Source organism: Arachis ipaensis, chromosome B04 (assembly GCF_000816755.2).
Source record: "Arachis ipaensis cultivar K30076 chromosome B04, Araip1.1, whole genome shotgun sequence".
In the NCBI taxonomy this organism is placed as follows: Eukaryota; Viridiplantae; Streptophyta; class Magnoliopsida; order Fabales; family Fabaceae; genus Arachis; species Arachis ipaensis.
This window is the reverse complement of record NC_029788.2, coordinates 82,837,066-82,850,846: the sequence shown is the minus strand read 5'-3', so window position 1 is coordinate 82,850,846 and position 13,781 is coordinate 82,837,066. Positions and strand designations below refer to the sequence as shown.

The 13,781-nt window shown below is 35.7% G+C and overlaps 1 protein-coding gene across 1 annotated transcript; it reads left to right on the top strand.

Annotated features, from left to right (window-relative positions):
• Window positions 1,730-7,138, top strand: LOC107636623. The gene is made up of 3 exons (XM_016340120.2): window positions 1,730-2,082; window positions 3,336-5,845; window positions 6,520-7,138. Exons 2-3 carry the CDS (start codon window positions 3,488-3,490, stop codon window positions 6,769-6,771), a joined length of 2,610 nt encoding a protein of 869 aa, XP_016195606.1. The 5' UTR covers window positions 1,730-2,082; window positions 3,336-3,487; the 3' UTR covers window positions 6,772-7,138.

The following is a 13,781-nucleotide window of genomic DNA, read 5'->3' as shown; positions in this document are numbered from 1 at the left end:
AAGCCATATAATAGTATAATAAATACATAGAAAATAAATATTATTATCAGTCATATTTTAATAATGTCACTTCTTTTTATAGATTTATACAAATATATAACATAAAAAATTATGAATTATCGTGTATAGAATAACATTAAACTAAGAGTGTGATTATCATGTTTCTAATAAATAAATAATTTCTTCCTTTTCTTTACTTAACGAGGCAAGCATCCAAGTGAAAGAAAAAAATCAACAAACGAGATGAAGAACAGCCCTGGCAAAGTGGTTCTCATTAGCACACATAAGAATCGTGGTTTTGAAAATCGAATCATGCTGTTGGATGAGTAAAGATGTTAGGTTATGAGAATCGAGGAATTAATAGATAAAAAAAAAATCCACAATGAGGAGCTAATACATAAAAAAAGAGGAATTAATAAATCAAAAAGAATTTTATATTGAAAGATTAATACATGAAAAAGAATTTTATAAGGTTTTAAGCTCACCTAATAATACCTAACTTTTGAAATCATGGTTTTTCTAGGATCTTGCAGCTCATTATTACAAATTTCAATAATTGTTTAACTAAAATTTAAAAATGAACACTAATTTGAGAACAAAAGTGGTATGTAATTTCCCATCTCAAAAATAACCATTTCTGTTTGTTTTAGAGGGTAGGAAGCACTTAGATGCGTTTATACGCCAGCCAGAAAAGCATAACTTATGGGTTTCTGCTGAAAAAAATTGCAAAATATTTATCGTTCATGTTATCAACTAATTTAGAAATTAGAACACACCATCATCTTTCGTAAATCACAACTCATATTAATTAACTAATGATGGTGTAATTACTAATTAGTATTGCACTGAAAATTTGAAGATAATCTTAACTTGTATTACAATTCACGGTATTAACGACATGACTCATTATTTATACGTATAGATTCACCAATTTACTACAGTTATTGTTTACAATCTTAACGTACAAATTAAATAACGAATACGTACATACATACAAATATACCATACATTTAGTCTACTTTCAATTAAATTCTACAGGTATAATAATTTTTTTCCTAACAATTGATCAATCCACTAATAATTTTTGAGATTTCCTTAATTTTTAAATTAAACAAGTACACATGAATCAGAATAATTTACAAACACACTATATAAAATTTGCACACACACATGAATTATTATAGGACAAACTACCAAATTTGTTCTTGATTTTTAAATATGTTGACAAAACTATTTTTTACTTTTATTAACAACAAAAATATTTTTAAAATATTTTAAAATACAACAACAATACCTAATATTAAATATATATTCTTAAAAAAACTTCAAAAATTGACTTTTTTTATGCGATTTATTACCAACATAATTAAAAAAATGATATTTTTATCGTTAAAATTTAGAAATTTTATGCTACATAGATCTTTTTTGTGATTTTTTTGTTAATATCAAGAAAAATTAAAAAATATTAAAACTTTTAAAGATCAAATTTTGATTTGATTTTTTACATGTGTTTTTTAAATAGTTATCCAAATATTTCTGTAAAATTTAAAATCAAATGTATAAATACTTTGCCTGAAACAAAAATTGTTTACTATTGATAAAATAATATTCCTTTTTATTATTTTTGTCGCGTCTTATAATATTTTGCCAAATACAACGGTGGTTTTTTTTTCTACTTAATTCCAATTCAAAATAAAACTCAAAGAAATGATTAGAAATCTAGAATAGAAAAGAGTAAAAGGAAAAAGAAAGAGGCATGTGTTATGTGTATTATCCACCAAGATTAGTAGTAGGAAGAAGCCATGATAATGATGACGATGATGAATGACAACGAAGAATCATGATTGTGTATCAAAATACATTCACAAGTGCTGCCATCATCACTGATTATTTTCTCCTTCCTTTACTTCGCTTCCAATCTACCTTCCTTTGCTTCTTCCATCTTTCAAGCCACCCCATCAACCACCCTTTCGGAACTATCCTCGGGATCTCCGAATACCACACTTTATTTCCCGCCTTCACATAACTAACTAACTCACCTCCCTTCCCTTCTCCACCATTCTTTTCTCTTCTCCAATAACGGTAAGTTCATTTCTTTCACTCTTCACAAACACTTTGATCTTTGTCGATTGTTTACAACAGCTTTTAAGTTTTTAACAACCTTTTTTTTTTCGACAATGTTGTTTTGCAACGTTGTGTGTGTTCTGTTTCTTTCTACTCTTCTTTTCTTTCGAATTTCTGAGCACGTGCTAGGAATTAGAAACCCATCGTTGTTTCGGCATTAATTGCCCCTCGAAGATGTCACTCTCCATGTGTTGCACGAGTGTTGTTAGCCATTGAAGTTGCGTATGCTTATTTTGTTTCTTTTGCTGCAATCTGTGTTCTGTTTTTTGGGCTCTGTGCCTAATAGATACAAAACGCATTCATTAATCACTATGGCAACAAAATGATGTGAAATTATGTGTACTCTATCATTTGCGCATAACTCAAGTGGCACCAATGGTTAGTGAATGTAGTAGTAGTGTGTTGTTCGAGGAAACGAGTTAGATATCCATCGTTTTTATCTCTGCTTGCTGTATTAGAACGTGGGGAATGCTTTCTACAGCTCTACCAGCATTTCATTTTCTACACTTAATACAATCTTTTCACACTCTCTTCCATTCATTATCAATTTGCCTTTTTTTTGTCTTTAGTATTGATATTTGAATCATCTAGTTAGTGTTAGAGATATAATCATTCATGAGCATATTTTTATCAGTCTAAATTTTTTGGATAATTGGTAGTTTCTATAATCTGAAGGTCTAGAATTTGATCCTTTATTACCACCAAAAGAAAGAATTTAGCATACAAATAAAAAGAGAAAGAAAACATGCAAAAGTTCACGCAAACCGAATTCAAAAGAGACTGTGCGTGACGGGATATGTTAGACATATAATCTTTGATTAATTTAACTATTTTAACTTAAAAAACTATAGAAAAGGGATAAACTTATCTACGACTCGATCAACTTAGTATTTGTAATAAATTTACAGTTTGTTTTATGGGTCCCTAAACCTTAGCAAAATAAAAAACAAAAGTAAAACAGCAAAATATGATTATCTGATATTCATGACATTGTTTAGAACGAAGGAAGCAAGTCTCTTTGTAAAAGGTGCGATTGACTATATCTTACAACTAACATGTTTCGGAGTATTGTTTAGTACTTCTAGGAATTTGTTAAATTTATTTGCTTCTTTGTAATGTTCTCATCATATTCTTGCATTTGCCTCTATGTTTATACAACTTGATTAGTCCCTTTCAATGGAACTGAATTTAGCGTGAACATTTTCTTGCAGATAGATAATTTTCCCTATTGGAGAAAGAAACTACAAACACTGCAGCATATTTGGTGAAACATCAGAGGGAAATTTGAGTATATGTTAGTGTTATGTCTCAACATTGAATACACAATTTGCAAGTAACGAGTTTCTGATTCCCCTCTGAAGAGATGGGGTTCAGTTTACACCTAAAAAAGAACAGCTCGAAAAAGCAAAGTGGCGCCAGGACAGCGAATAAGGAACCTTCTCCTCTACACCAATTCAGCAACCATCCATGTCCAAAGGATCCAGATAAGTTGAAAGCCAAAAAGATATCTAGTGGTGTTGTTCCACCACAATGCAATGATCCTGATCATAAATCAGTGAAAGATGTGTCAAAAAAGATTGCTAACCGCAACAAGAGCTCCAAGGGAAGCTCGAGGACTAATAGTGATGAGCTTGTTAAGTACATGTCCAATTTGCCAGGTTATCTCCAGCGCAGCGCGGATAGAGGCGAAAACCTCCAAGAGAAGGCCTTGAATTTTGGGGTTCTGGATTGGTCAAGGCTTGAGAAATGGAAGAACAGAGAAATGCACGTTCCGGCTCTATATAGCAGCTTCGCGAAATTCAATACTGGCGAAGCTTCATCATCGAGAGTAGCCCCCGGTACATCATCTAACATTGCTGGTGCCGGTAGAAAACTTGATGATAACAAGAAAAGATTGGACTCTTCAGGTTCCAAGGCACCTCATAAGGAAGTATTTCCTGAAAGTTCAAATGTTTCATCTGTTGAATTCGAGTCGTTTCGGAAGAAGACTCATCAAAAGGAGTGGAGGACTGAAAGTCTTGCATCTAAGTCTAGGAATCATAATGGAGTCTCACTGGGTTCTAATTCAAATTTAAATTATGGTAGAGATGTTAATTTTGAAGCTAAGAAGAGCCTGGAGGGTATCCAGCAGCAGCAGCATATCCTCAGGACAAAAGAGAGAATTCACAAGCCGAGTTCTCCGCGGCGACAGACATCGCTAAGGCTGAAAAACAAAGGAGTTTCGTTCAGTTCTCAGAAGAAAATGATGGATCAGTTTCAGACATTAGATGCAGATGGTGATGGTCATAGGAAATTCAACAGCAAACCAAGCAATATTGTTCTGCTTCGACCGCGCCGAGTTCAGCAATTCAATTCTTCTACTGCAGGTTATTATGAGCTGTCTAAATTAAGATCTTCACATGATGATGACGATTCGGAATCAAGCCACAGTAGCCTCTTCACTTTCCTTCCAGAAGAGGTCTCCGAAGAGTTGTGTTCTGAAATTCGACATTCTAGTACACTGACTTCTGTGACTGATGAACCTTCCACTTCTTCAGAAAGAATGCAACACATTGCTGATTCGGATTCGGATGTCGATTCACACCCTGGAGATATTTTCCTTTTGAAGGATGTCTTAAACATTAAGCTTGAGAATGGCCAAGAAACTGCTGAGGTGGCAGATCAGAATAGCCAGAATTCTTCTCCGAATTACAAGCTTAGCTTGAGCTTTGATCAGATGAGAAGAAGTTTCAGTTTGAAGGAGCAGGATCTTCCTCCGCAACTTAGTGCAAAATCTGGACCCTTGACAACTGAATCTTTAGAAAATTCTATGAAGGAAAAGGAAAAGGGTCATAAGAGAACAAGGTCCACTCCCTTTCTTAAGTTATTTGATCCTTTGTTGAAGCATAATGCATCCAACACACAGCATTCGAACGAAAGTAGTCTTGCAGCACAAGCAAGCGCAGGTTTAAATCCGTTCGCTAACAAAAGCAAAGGATCGTCGATTCAAGCCATTCTGCAGCTAACAATAAAGAATGGACTGCCTTTGTTTAAATTTTTGCTCAATAATGAAAGAAAGGTTCTAGCAGCTACCATGAAAAGTTTGGCCTCGCCGGAGAAGGACGATGCAGGGTTCTGTTTTTCGTTCTACCTTGTTAACGAAATCAAGAAAAAGAGTGGTGGATGGAGGAGTCATGTAAGCAAAGATAAAAGCTGCGGATATGTCTACAATATGGTTGGTCAGATGAAGTTTTCGAGCCGAAAGATCGACCAAAGGGGCAACCAGAACAGCAAGAGACAGTGCATGGTGAAAGAATATGTCCTGTTTGGAGTTGAAATCGACAATGCAGATCAAAAGGCATCAAAACTCAGCAAGAGGAAGGAGCTTGCAGCCATTGTTATGGAGATTCCTTGTGAAAACTCGAGCCGCGAGGGGCTGCATGATTATGATTTGATGAAGAAGGGATGCTTGAAGTGCTTGGAAGATCAAAGATGCTTTTGCATATCAGGAGAAAGAGATGTGTGTGGTAACATCACGGCTATTCTTCCAGGCGGTGTGCATAGTGAACCAACCAAAGGAGAGCCTTCGCCGTTGATCTACCGATGGAAATCCGGCGGAACGTGTGATTGTGGCGGTTGGGATGTTGGTTGCAAACTGCTCGTTATCTCCAACAAGAATCCTAGTTCAAATGTTCCAAGAACTTCAAAACCTCAACATGAGAGATTCCAACTCTTTGTCCAGGTATGCAGTGTTTAAGTATAATCTTTATTTTTGAGGATTTATAAATAGCACAAACTTTAAATTGTTTTTGTACATTCAATGCATTAAAAACATTGATTTCATTCTTTCTTATTTTATCAAAATCTTCCATCTATAGATATGTAAATGTGTTTAGTAACTAGAAAGTGTCAGAAATTTAGAATTAGCGAGAGAAGACTAATCTAGAAAAGAGACATAAAAAGACAAACAAAATTTCTGTGTATTAGGAAAAGATTTGTTGTGCGAGAGAAGAATAATATAGTTCACTATTGTATAGTTTTATCCTAAAACTATAGTTACATAGAATATATTGCATTCTGATACGGAAATAAATACGTCATATGTAAATTATTTTATTCAAAAAAATATATTTATGGTGTTTTGATACACAGAAAAATTGTAAATTGACATTTGTAAATTATACACAATACTTTACCTAATTAGTGAATTCATGAAAACAGATTTAGATCCTTTAAATTTTGAATTTCATTTTAGAAGATAAAATATAATCTCTTACTATTTATTTCATAAGTGAAACTAAAAAAAAATATAAGAGAAAAAACATTCAGGATAAGAGATCACACTTTCTAATTAATATAAACAATTCTTTATTATAGATCGCCCTTTAAAACACTAGCAATTTTCTTAACTTTCAGGAAGGAGCAGATCCAAGCACACCACTTTTCACTTTGGCACCACTTAAGGATGGATTTTACTCGGTAGAATTCAGCTCAACGATTGATCATTTGCAGGCATTCTTCATTTCTGTGGCCGTTTTGAGCAGCCAAAAACTACCAACTTTTTTAGAAATGAGTAACATGCATGATGACATCAAGTATGAACTTCAAGGAAAAGCATCAATAAATTATAATCCAATTCCACCAGTCTCCCCAGTTGGCAGAGTTTAATTTCCGCAGGTAGCTCAAAGAAACAAGGGAATGCACTGTACACAACATGCCTCTGTTTACTTCCCTTTTCCCTTCTTCCTTACCGTAGAAACTGTTGTAGCAGAAAATGTAAGCTCATAGTATTTTTCTTTTCATTGTACAAAAGTACCACACTGCACCAACGCCTTGCCCTTGTTTGTACAAAATACAACATCAACGAATAAAACCTCTAGGGTTAAATACTGCACAACTTTGGGCATGTATAATAGAAAAGGCTGAAACTAGAAGATGCTCCAAAGTTGGGCTTGTGCCTTCAATGTACTTTTGGTTGTTCAAATTATGGTACGTATATAAATCAAATAAATAACATGGCGTTTTTTGTATAGTATATGATTTAAGTTTGTAGGTTTTTGTTAGGAAAAACTCAACACAGGCTCAAAACAAGAACCTGTCTAACAGCGGAAGCACCAAAAAATAATTTTCCCACAACCTGTGCGATTAAATAGGCAATACCAAAGATACTCCAAGCAATAATTATAATGGCAGAAATTAAATAATCAGACACCAGAATTTTAATGTGGGAAAATCCCCCAAAAGAGGGACAAAAAACCCACGGGACTTAATCCAGAAAATCTTCCACCATCAGAATAATGGGTACACAAACAGTCTTCCTAGTAATACTAGGGCATCTCAACAATCAACAAAATACATCATCAAAACTGATGAAATTAACATAAACCCTCCACAAAGTGGGTATCTCAAATCAGGCAAAAGAGAAGGCAATACAACTAGCAAGTTATATCCTAATGTTCATCTCTACACCAAGAATAACATACTAAAATTTCATAAAAAATGGAGCAAGTTTACTTGGTCAATGTGATCAAAGTTGACATGCCCTTTTCCCCCAAATTTCCTTCTTCTCTCGACGCCGAAACCCTCGTTCTTTTCTTTCATTCAAATGAATGAAGCTCTCTGTCTCTCTCTTCCTCGTGGCTATTAGCCACTTTCTTTTTATTTTCATTTGTTTCCCTTTTTTGTTTTAAAATTTGTGAGCCCACTTGGTTGGGGACCCACCAACAAATCTCTCCCTCACCAACTCAAGTGGGGATAGGCTGCTCCACCAAGCCCGCCTTCTCTTTGCAGGAATCAAACTTCACCGCAGGTAAACTCTTAGTCATCATATCTGAACCATTACCATCAGTATGGATCTTCTTAAGTGCATATGACTTCATCTCAAGCGCTTGACGTATCCAATGATACCTCACCTCTATGTGCTTCGATCTGGAATGAAACGTCGGATTCTTGCTGAGATGGATAGCACTTTGACTGTCACAGAATAGCACAAACTTCTCTTAATTGATGCCTAACTATTGTAGAAATTTCTTCATCCACAAGAGTTCTTTAGAAGCTTCAACAACAGCAATGTATTCTGCCTTTGTCGTAGACAAAGCAACATATTTCTGAAGTCGAGATTGTCATGACATAGCTCTCCCTGCAAAATTCATCATATAACCAGAAGTAGACTTTCTTGAATCAAGATCCCCAGCCATATCTGCATCTGTGTAACCATCCAACATAGGTTGGCCACTTCCAAAGCATAAACAAACTCTGGAAGTACCATTAAGGTATCTGAGAATCCACTTCACTACTTGCCAGTGTTCCTTGCTAGGATTAGAGAGAAACCGACGAACAACTCCAACTGCATGAGTAATATCCGGCCTGGTGCAAACCATAGCATACATCAAACTGCCAACTGCAGATGCATATGGGATCTTCTTCATTTTTGCTTTCTCTTTCTCACTTGTAGGACATTGCTGCGAACTCAGCTTGAAATGACTAGCAAGTGGAGTACTAACAGGTTTGGAATTACTCATGCTAAACCTCTCTAAAACCTTCTCAATGTACTTCTACTGCAACAACCACAGTTTTCCATTTTTCCTGTCACGAGTGATACTCATGCCAAGGATTTTCTTTGCAGAACCCAAATCCTTCGTAGCAAAGGATCTATTCAAGTCTTTCTTAAGACTTTCAATCTTCTTAGTGTCATGACCAACAATCAACATGTCATCAACATAAAGCAAGAGAATTATAAAATCATCACCATTAGAGAATTTCTTAACATATATACAATGATCAGAAGAAGTCTTACTATACCCATGACCTTCCATGAAGGAATCAAACTTTGTGTACTACTACCTTGGCGCTTGCTTCAGCCCATATAAGCTCTTCTTCAACTTGCATACAAGATGCTCCTTTCCTTTAACCTCGAAACCCTCTGGTTGCTCCATGTAAATTTCTTTATCTATGTCACCGTGAAGGAATGTGGTGCACAAAATTGTGATCTCTAACAATGGCCCCCAAAACCTGGTACGCACAATCTTAATCTCAACTCTTTTTCACAACTCCGCACAACTAACCAGTAAGGGTCGATCCCACGGAGATTGTTGGCTTGAAGCAAGCTATGGTCATCCTTGTAAAACTCAGTCAGGCGGATTCAAATGGTTATAAGGTTTTGATAATTAAAAGATAAATAAAATATAAAATAGGATAGAAATACTTATGTAATTCATAGATAGGAATTTCAGATAAGCGTCTGGAGATACTTTGTTGCTTCAGAACCTCTGCTTTCCTATTGCCTTCTTCCAACCATGTGTTACCTCCTTCCATGGCAAGCTGTATGATTCAACTTTAACATGGAAAGGTTCATAAGTCAATTGGGCAACATAAATCAAATACAAATAAAAGTATTAGAGTAAATAAAAGTAGAAATTAAATATTGAAGGAACATAGAACCTGGAATGAAGAGATCATAGCTTAAACATAATAAAAATCCTAAATCCTAATCCTAAGAGAGAGGAGAGAGCCTCTCTCTCTCTAAAACTACATCTAAAACTAAAAATTATGAATTATGAGCTGATGATTGTGAATGGATGCATTCTCCTACTTTATAGTCTCTAATATGTGTTTTCTGGGTCGAGAACTGGGTCAGAAACAACCCAGAAATCGCTGGTTTCGAATTCAAACACGCTTTTTTTTTTCGCCACTGCGACGCGTCTGTGTAGACCACGCGTTCGCGTCACTTATCGTCAGGGAAACTATGGCAAATTATATATCAAATCGAAGCTCCGGACGTTAGCTTTCTAACGCAACTAAAACCGCATCATTTGGACCTCTGTAGCTAAAGTTATAGCCTTTTGAGTGTGAAGAGGTCAGGCTGACAGCTTTGCAGTTCCTTCGACTTCTTGTATTCCTTCCATTTTTGCATGCTTTCTTTCCATCCTCTAAGCCATTCCTGCCCTATAAACTCTGAAATCACTTAACACACATATCAAGGCATCTAATGGTAATAAGAGAGGATTAATATTAGCTAAATTAAGACCAAAGAAGCATATTTTCAATCATAGCACAAATTCTGGGAAGGAATTGTAAAACTATGCATTTTGTATGAATAAGTGAGTAAAGAATTGATATAAACCACTCAATTGAGAATAAGATAAATCATAAAATAGTGATTTATCAACCTCCCCACACTTAAACAATAGCATGTCCTCATGCTAAGCTCAAGAGAAGCTATAAAGGAGTGAAGAGGAATGGTAAAATGTATGAAATGCACTCCTATCTATATGAATGCAACTAAATGTAAAATGTTTCTACCTACTTGGTGAAAAGTAAATAAACCTTTCAAGAACAAACATGAACTGGATTTCACTAATTCAAATCATAAAAATGAAGTACAAATAGGCTTGTAGAAGAAAATAGCTCATGAAAGGCAGGAACAAGGAATTGAGCATCGAACCCTCACTGGAAGTGTATGCACTCTAATCACTCAAGTAGTTTAGGTTCGATTCTCTCAATTCTCTACTAACATTGCTTTCTAAGGCTTGCTCTTCATCTAACAATCAACATAAATTTAATGCATAGATACACATATCAAGAGGTCTTTTAAGGGTTGTAATGGGGTTAGCGGTCAAGGTAGGATTGTATTTGGCCAAGTGGACTAAAATCTGAATCCTTAATTAACTTAAACTTTCCACCTAACTTAGACAATCTATGTAATCATAATACCACATCTAACTATCCATTAACCATGTTTTCCACATATTCATGCATTCTAATTTCAAGTACAATACATATGCATTGCTTTCACCACTTACTTTGGGGCATTTTGTCCCCTTTTTGCTTAATTGCTCTTTTTTTTTTCTTTTCTTTTTCTCACTTCCTTTTTTTTGTATTATATATATATTATTTTTTTCTTTTATTTTTCTCAATGAATATGATTAAATTATTGGATGCATGAATCATGTCCTAAACATTTCTTTCACATTTTCAGAAAATTCTAACATACTCAATTCTCAAACCAAATGTTTCCAAATTTAACTTTCCCACACTTAATTCATGAGCACTCTCACTAGTCTAAGCTAACCAAGGATTCAAATTAAGGACATTATTATTTTCCACTTAGAGTTAATGATGTGCTAAAGTAAAGAACAAATGGGTATAATAGGCTCAATATTGGTTTGCAAAGAATAATGAAAGGGTAAGGCCATATGGGTATGTAAGCTAAGTGAAACAAAGGCCTCAATCATATAAGTGCATGCATACATTAAACAATGGAAATATAGAATCAAGCAAGATAAAGATCACAATTTTAGAGAGAAAAATACACACCAAAAATAAAATATTGGTTGGTAAAATGTAACCAATTCAAATAGGCTCAAAAATCTCACAGGTTTTGTGTGTTCGAGCTCTAAACCATGTTCCAAATATAATATTTCTTCAAACAATTTAACATTAAATTTTAATCAAATTAGTGAAATACTCTAAAAAGTTTCTTGAAAAAGAAAATATTACTTCAACCAAGTGGTAAAATATGCACAAAATTAAATAAATATGCAATCAAATATGCAAATGCAACAATGAACAAACAAAGAAAATAAAACAATAGTGTTGAAAAGAAGAAACTAGCTAACCCATGGAGATCGGTATCGACCTCCCCACACTTAAAGATTGCACCGTCCTCGGTGCATGCTAAGATGTACAAGTGGACGGACTGTTCCAACTGATGCCTTTCTCTATAGATTTTGCAGATTGACTTGCTTGTCTCCCCAGTTAGAAGTTTTCCCTTTCCCTTCCTCGGTGGCCATCCTGAAAGAAAAAGGGAAGAAAAGTAACCCAGAAATAAATATAAGAAAACAAATGAAGTATGGGTGGGTTAATGCCAATTGATAAGGGTCTCATTTACATAGAAGCTATAACATATACGTGAGAAAATAATAGAAGCACATGGCATACCAATGGTGCAAAATTTGCAACAATGGGAAAGAGAGTGGGGAAGGAGAGATAATATAAATTCATGTCAATGCAAAAGTAATACAGATATAAAATATTGGCATTGATTTAAATAATATTACTCAATCAGAATTAAACAAGTCACTAAGCACCAAGAAAATACCAGAAAAGATGTAACAGTTGAATAAGAACATTTGAACACCAATGGTAAAATAATAAATTTAGAAAAATAAAAATATGCAATGAATGAAAGTATGCAAATAAATTAAATAAAATAAAATAAAAGTGAAAAAGGATGAGAAGTTAAAAAGATGAAGAAAAAGAAAGTAAGAAAGGAGAGAGAAAGAAGAAAAGATAGAAGAAATTAGGATTAGAAAAGAAAAGATAAGATAATTGGCGCTGATCTGGATAAGTTGTGCGACGCATGCGACGCGGACGCGTGGGTCACGCGTTCGCGTGGAGTGATTTGTGCCTTAAGCGCGAGGGCAGCCTCGCAGTCGCGCAACTCTCTGTTTTAAATGCATTTTGCCAAAAATCTGGGTGACACGGTCGCGTGGTTGACGCGATCGCATGAATAGCCATTTTTGAAAAGCGACGCAGACGCATGGGGCACGCGTTCGTGTGGGAGGGCTTAGGCTTCTAGCACGAGTCCAGCCACGTTCCAACCCAACATTCTGCCATACACCCCTTTACGTCGATTTTATAGAGCCACGCGTTCGCGCGGGTGACGCGGACGCGTGGGAGGCTATTTTTTCAAATGACGCGGCCGTGTGGGTCACGCGGACGCGTGGGCATGTTTGTGCCTAAAGCGCGCCTCCAGCCACGCTCTCGCGTGACTCTCTGTTCACTTTTCTTTTCTTCCTAATGCACTTGTGATGCGGACGCGTCAGCGACGCTGCCACGTTGCGTGCGTGCTTTCCCTTTTTTTTTGATGCAGTATGCAGAATGCAAAATGATATGGATGTTATGAGTAATTCCAGGTTCAACAAAAATAATATAAAATAAAAACAAACAACACGAAATAAAATTATAAAAGAAATGATCATACCATGGTGGGTTGTCTCCCACCTAGCACTTTTAGTTAAAGTCCTTAAGTTGGACATTTGGGGAGTCCCTTGTTATGGTGGCTTGTGCTTGAACTCATCCAGGAATCTCCACCAATGTTTGTGATTCCAATGGCCTCCGGGATCCCAAACTAGGCACAGAAAGCCTTCAAGTAGGTTAAAGCAAGTAACAAGGCCCCAAGAGTGTTGATTTCTAGACTGAATTTCGGGGTCCCAAATCTTGCTTTTGCACCCGTCTTCTTGTTGATCATTATGATTCCATCCGGGTAGCAAGCAATCTAAATTCTCACTAAAGTGGCCAAACAACTTCCTAGACCCATTCAGTTGAGCTTTACACCAACCTTTGCGTTTAAACTTAAAGCTTCCAACCATAATGAACCTTGCAGGACAATTCTTACCACTGACCATCTTCCTCTTACTCTTAATGCTACAAAGAGCTCTAAGTTGACCATCCATCTCCAGTAGCCCATATTCAAGTGGAATTAGAAAGCTAAGGGATATGAATTTTACCCACTTGAATGTTGTGAAGGATGATGGCAACTTAGGGGGAGGGGTTTCTAATGAACTTGCAAGCTCCACTCATTTGTGTTCTTCTTTGACAACTACCACCTCTTTGCAAGCTTCTTCAATATCAACCTCTTCCTCTTGGTAGCCTTCTTCTAATTCAATCTCTTCTTC

Coding starts and splice junctions, on each gene's coding strand:
- LOC107636623 (XM_016340120.2), top strand. CDS start 3,488: ATGGGGTTCAGTTTACACCTAAAAAAGAACAGCTCGAAAAAGCAAAGT. Junction 5,846..6,519: donor GATTCCAACTCTTTGTCCAG/GTATGCAGTGTT, acceptor CTTAACTTTCAG/GAAGGAGCAGATCCAAGCAC.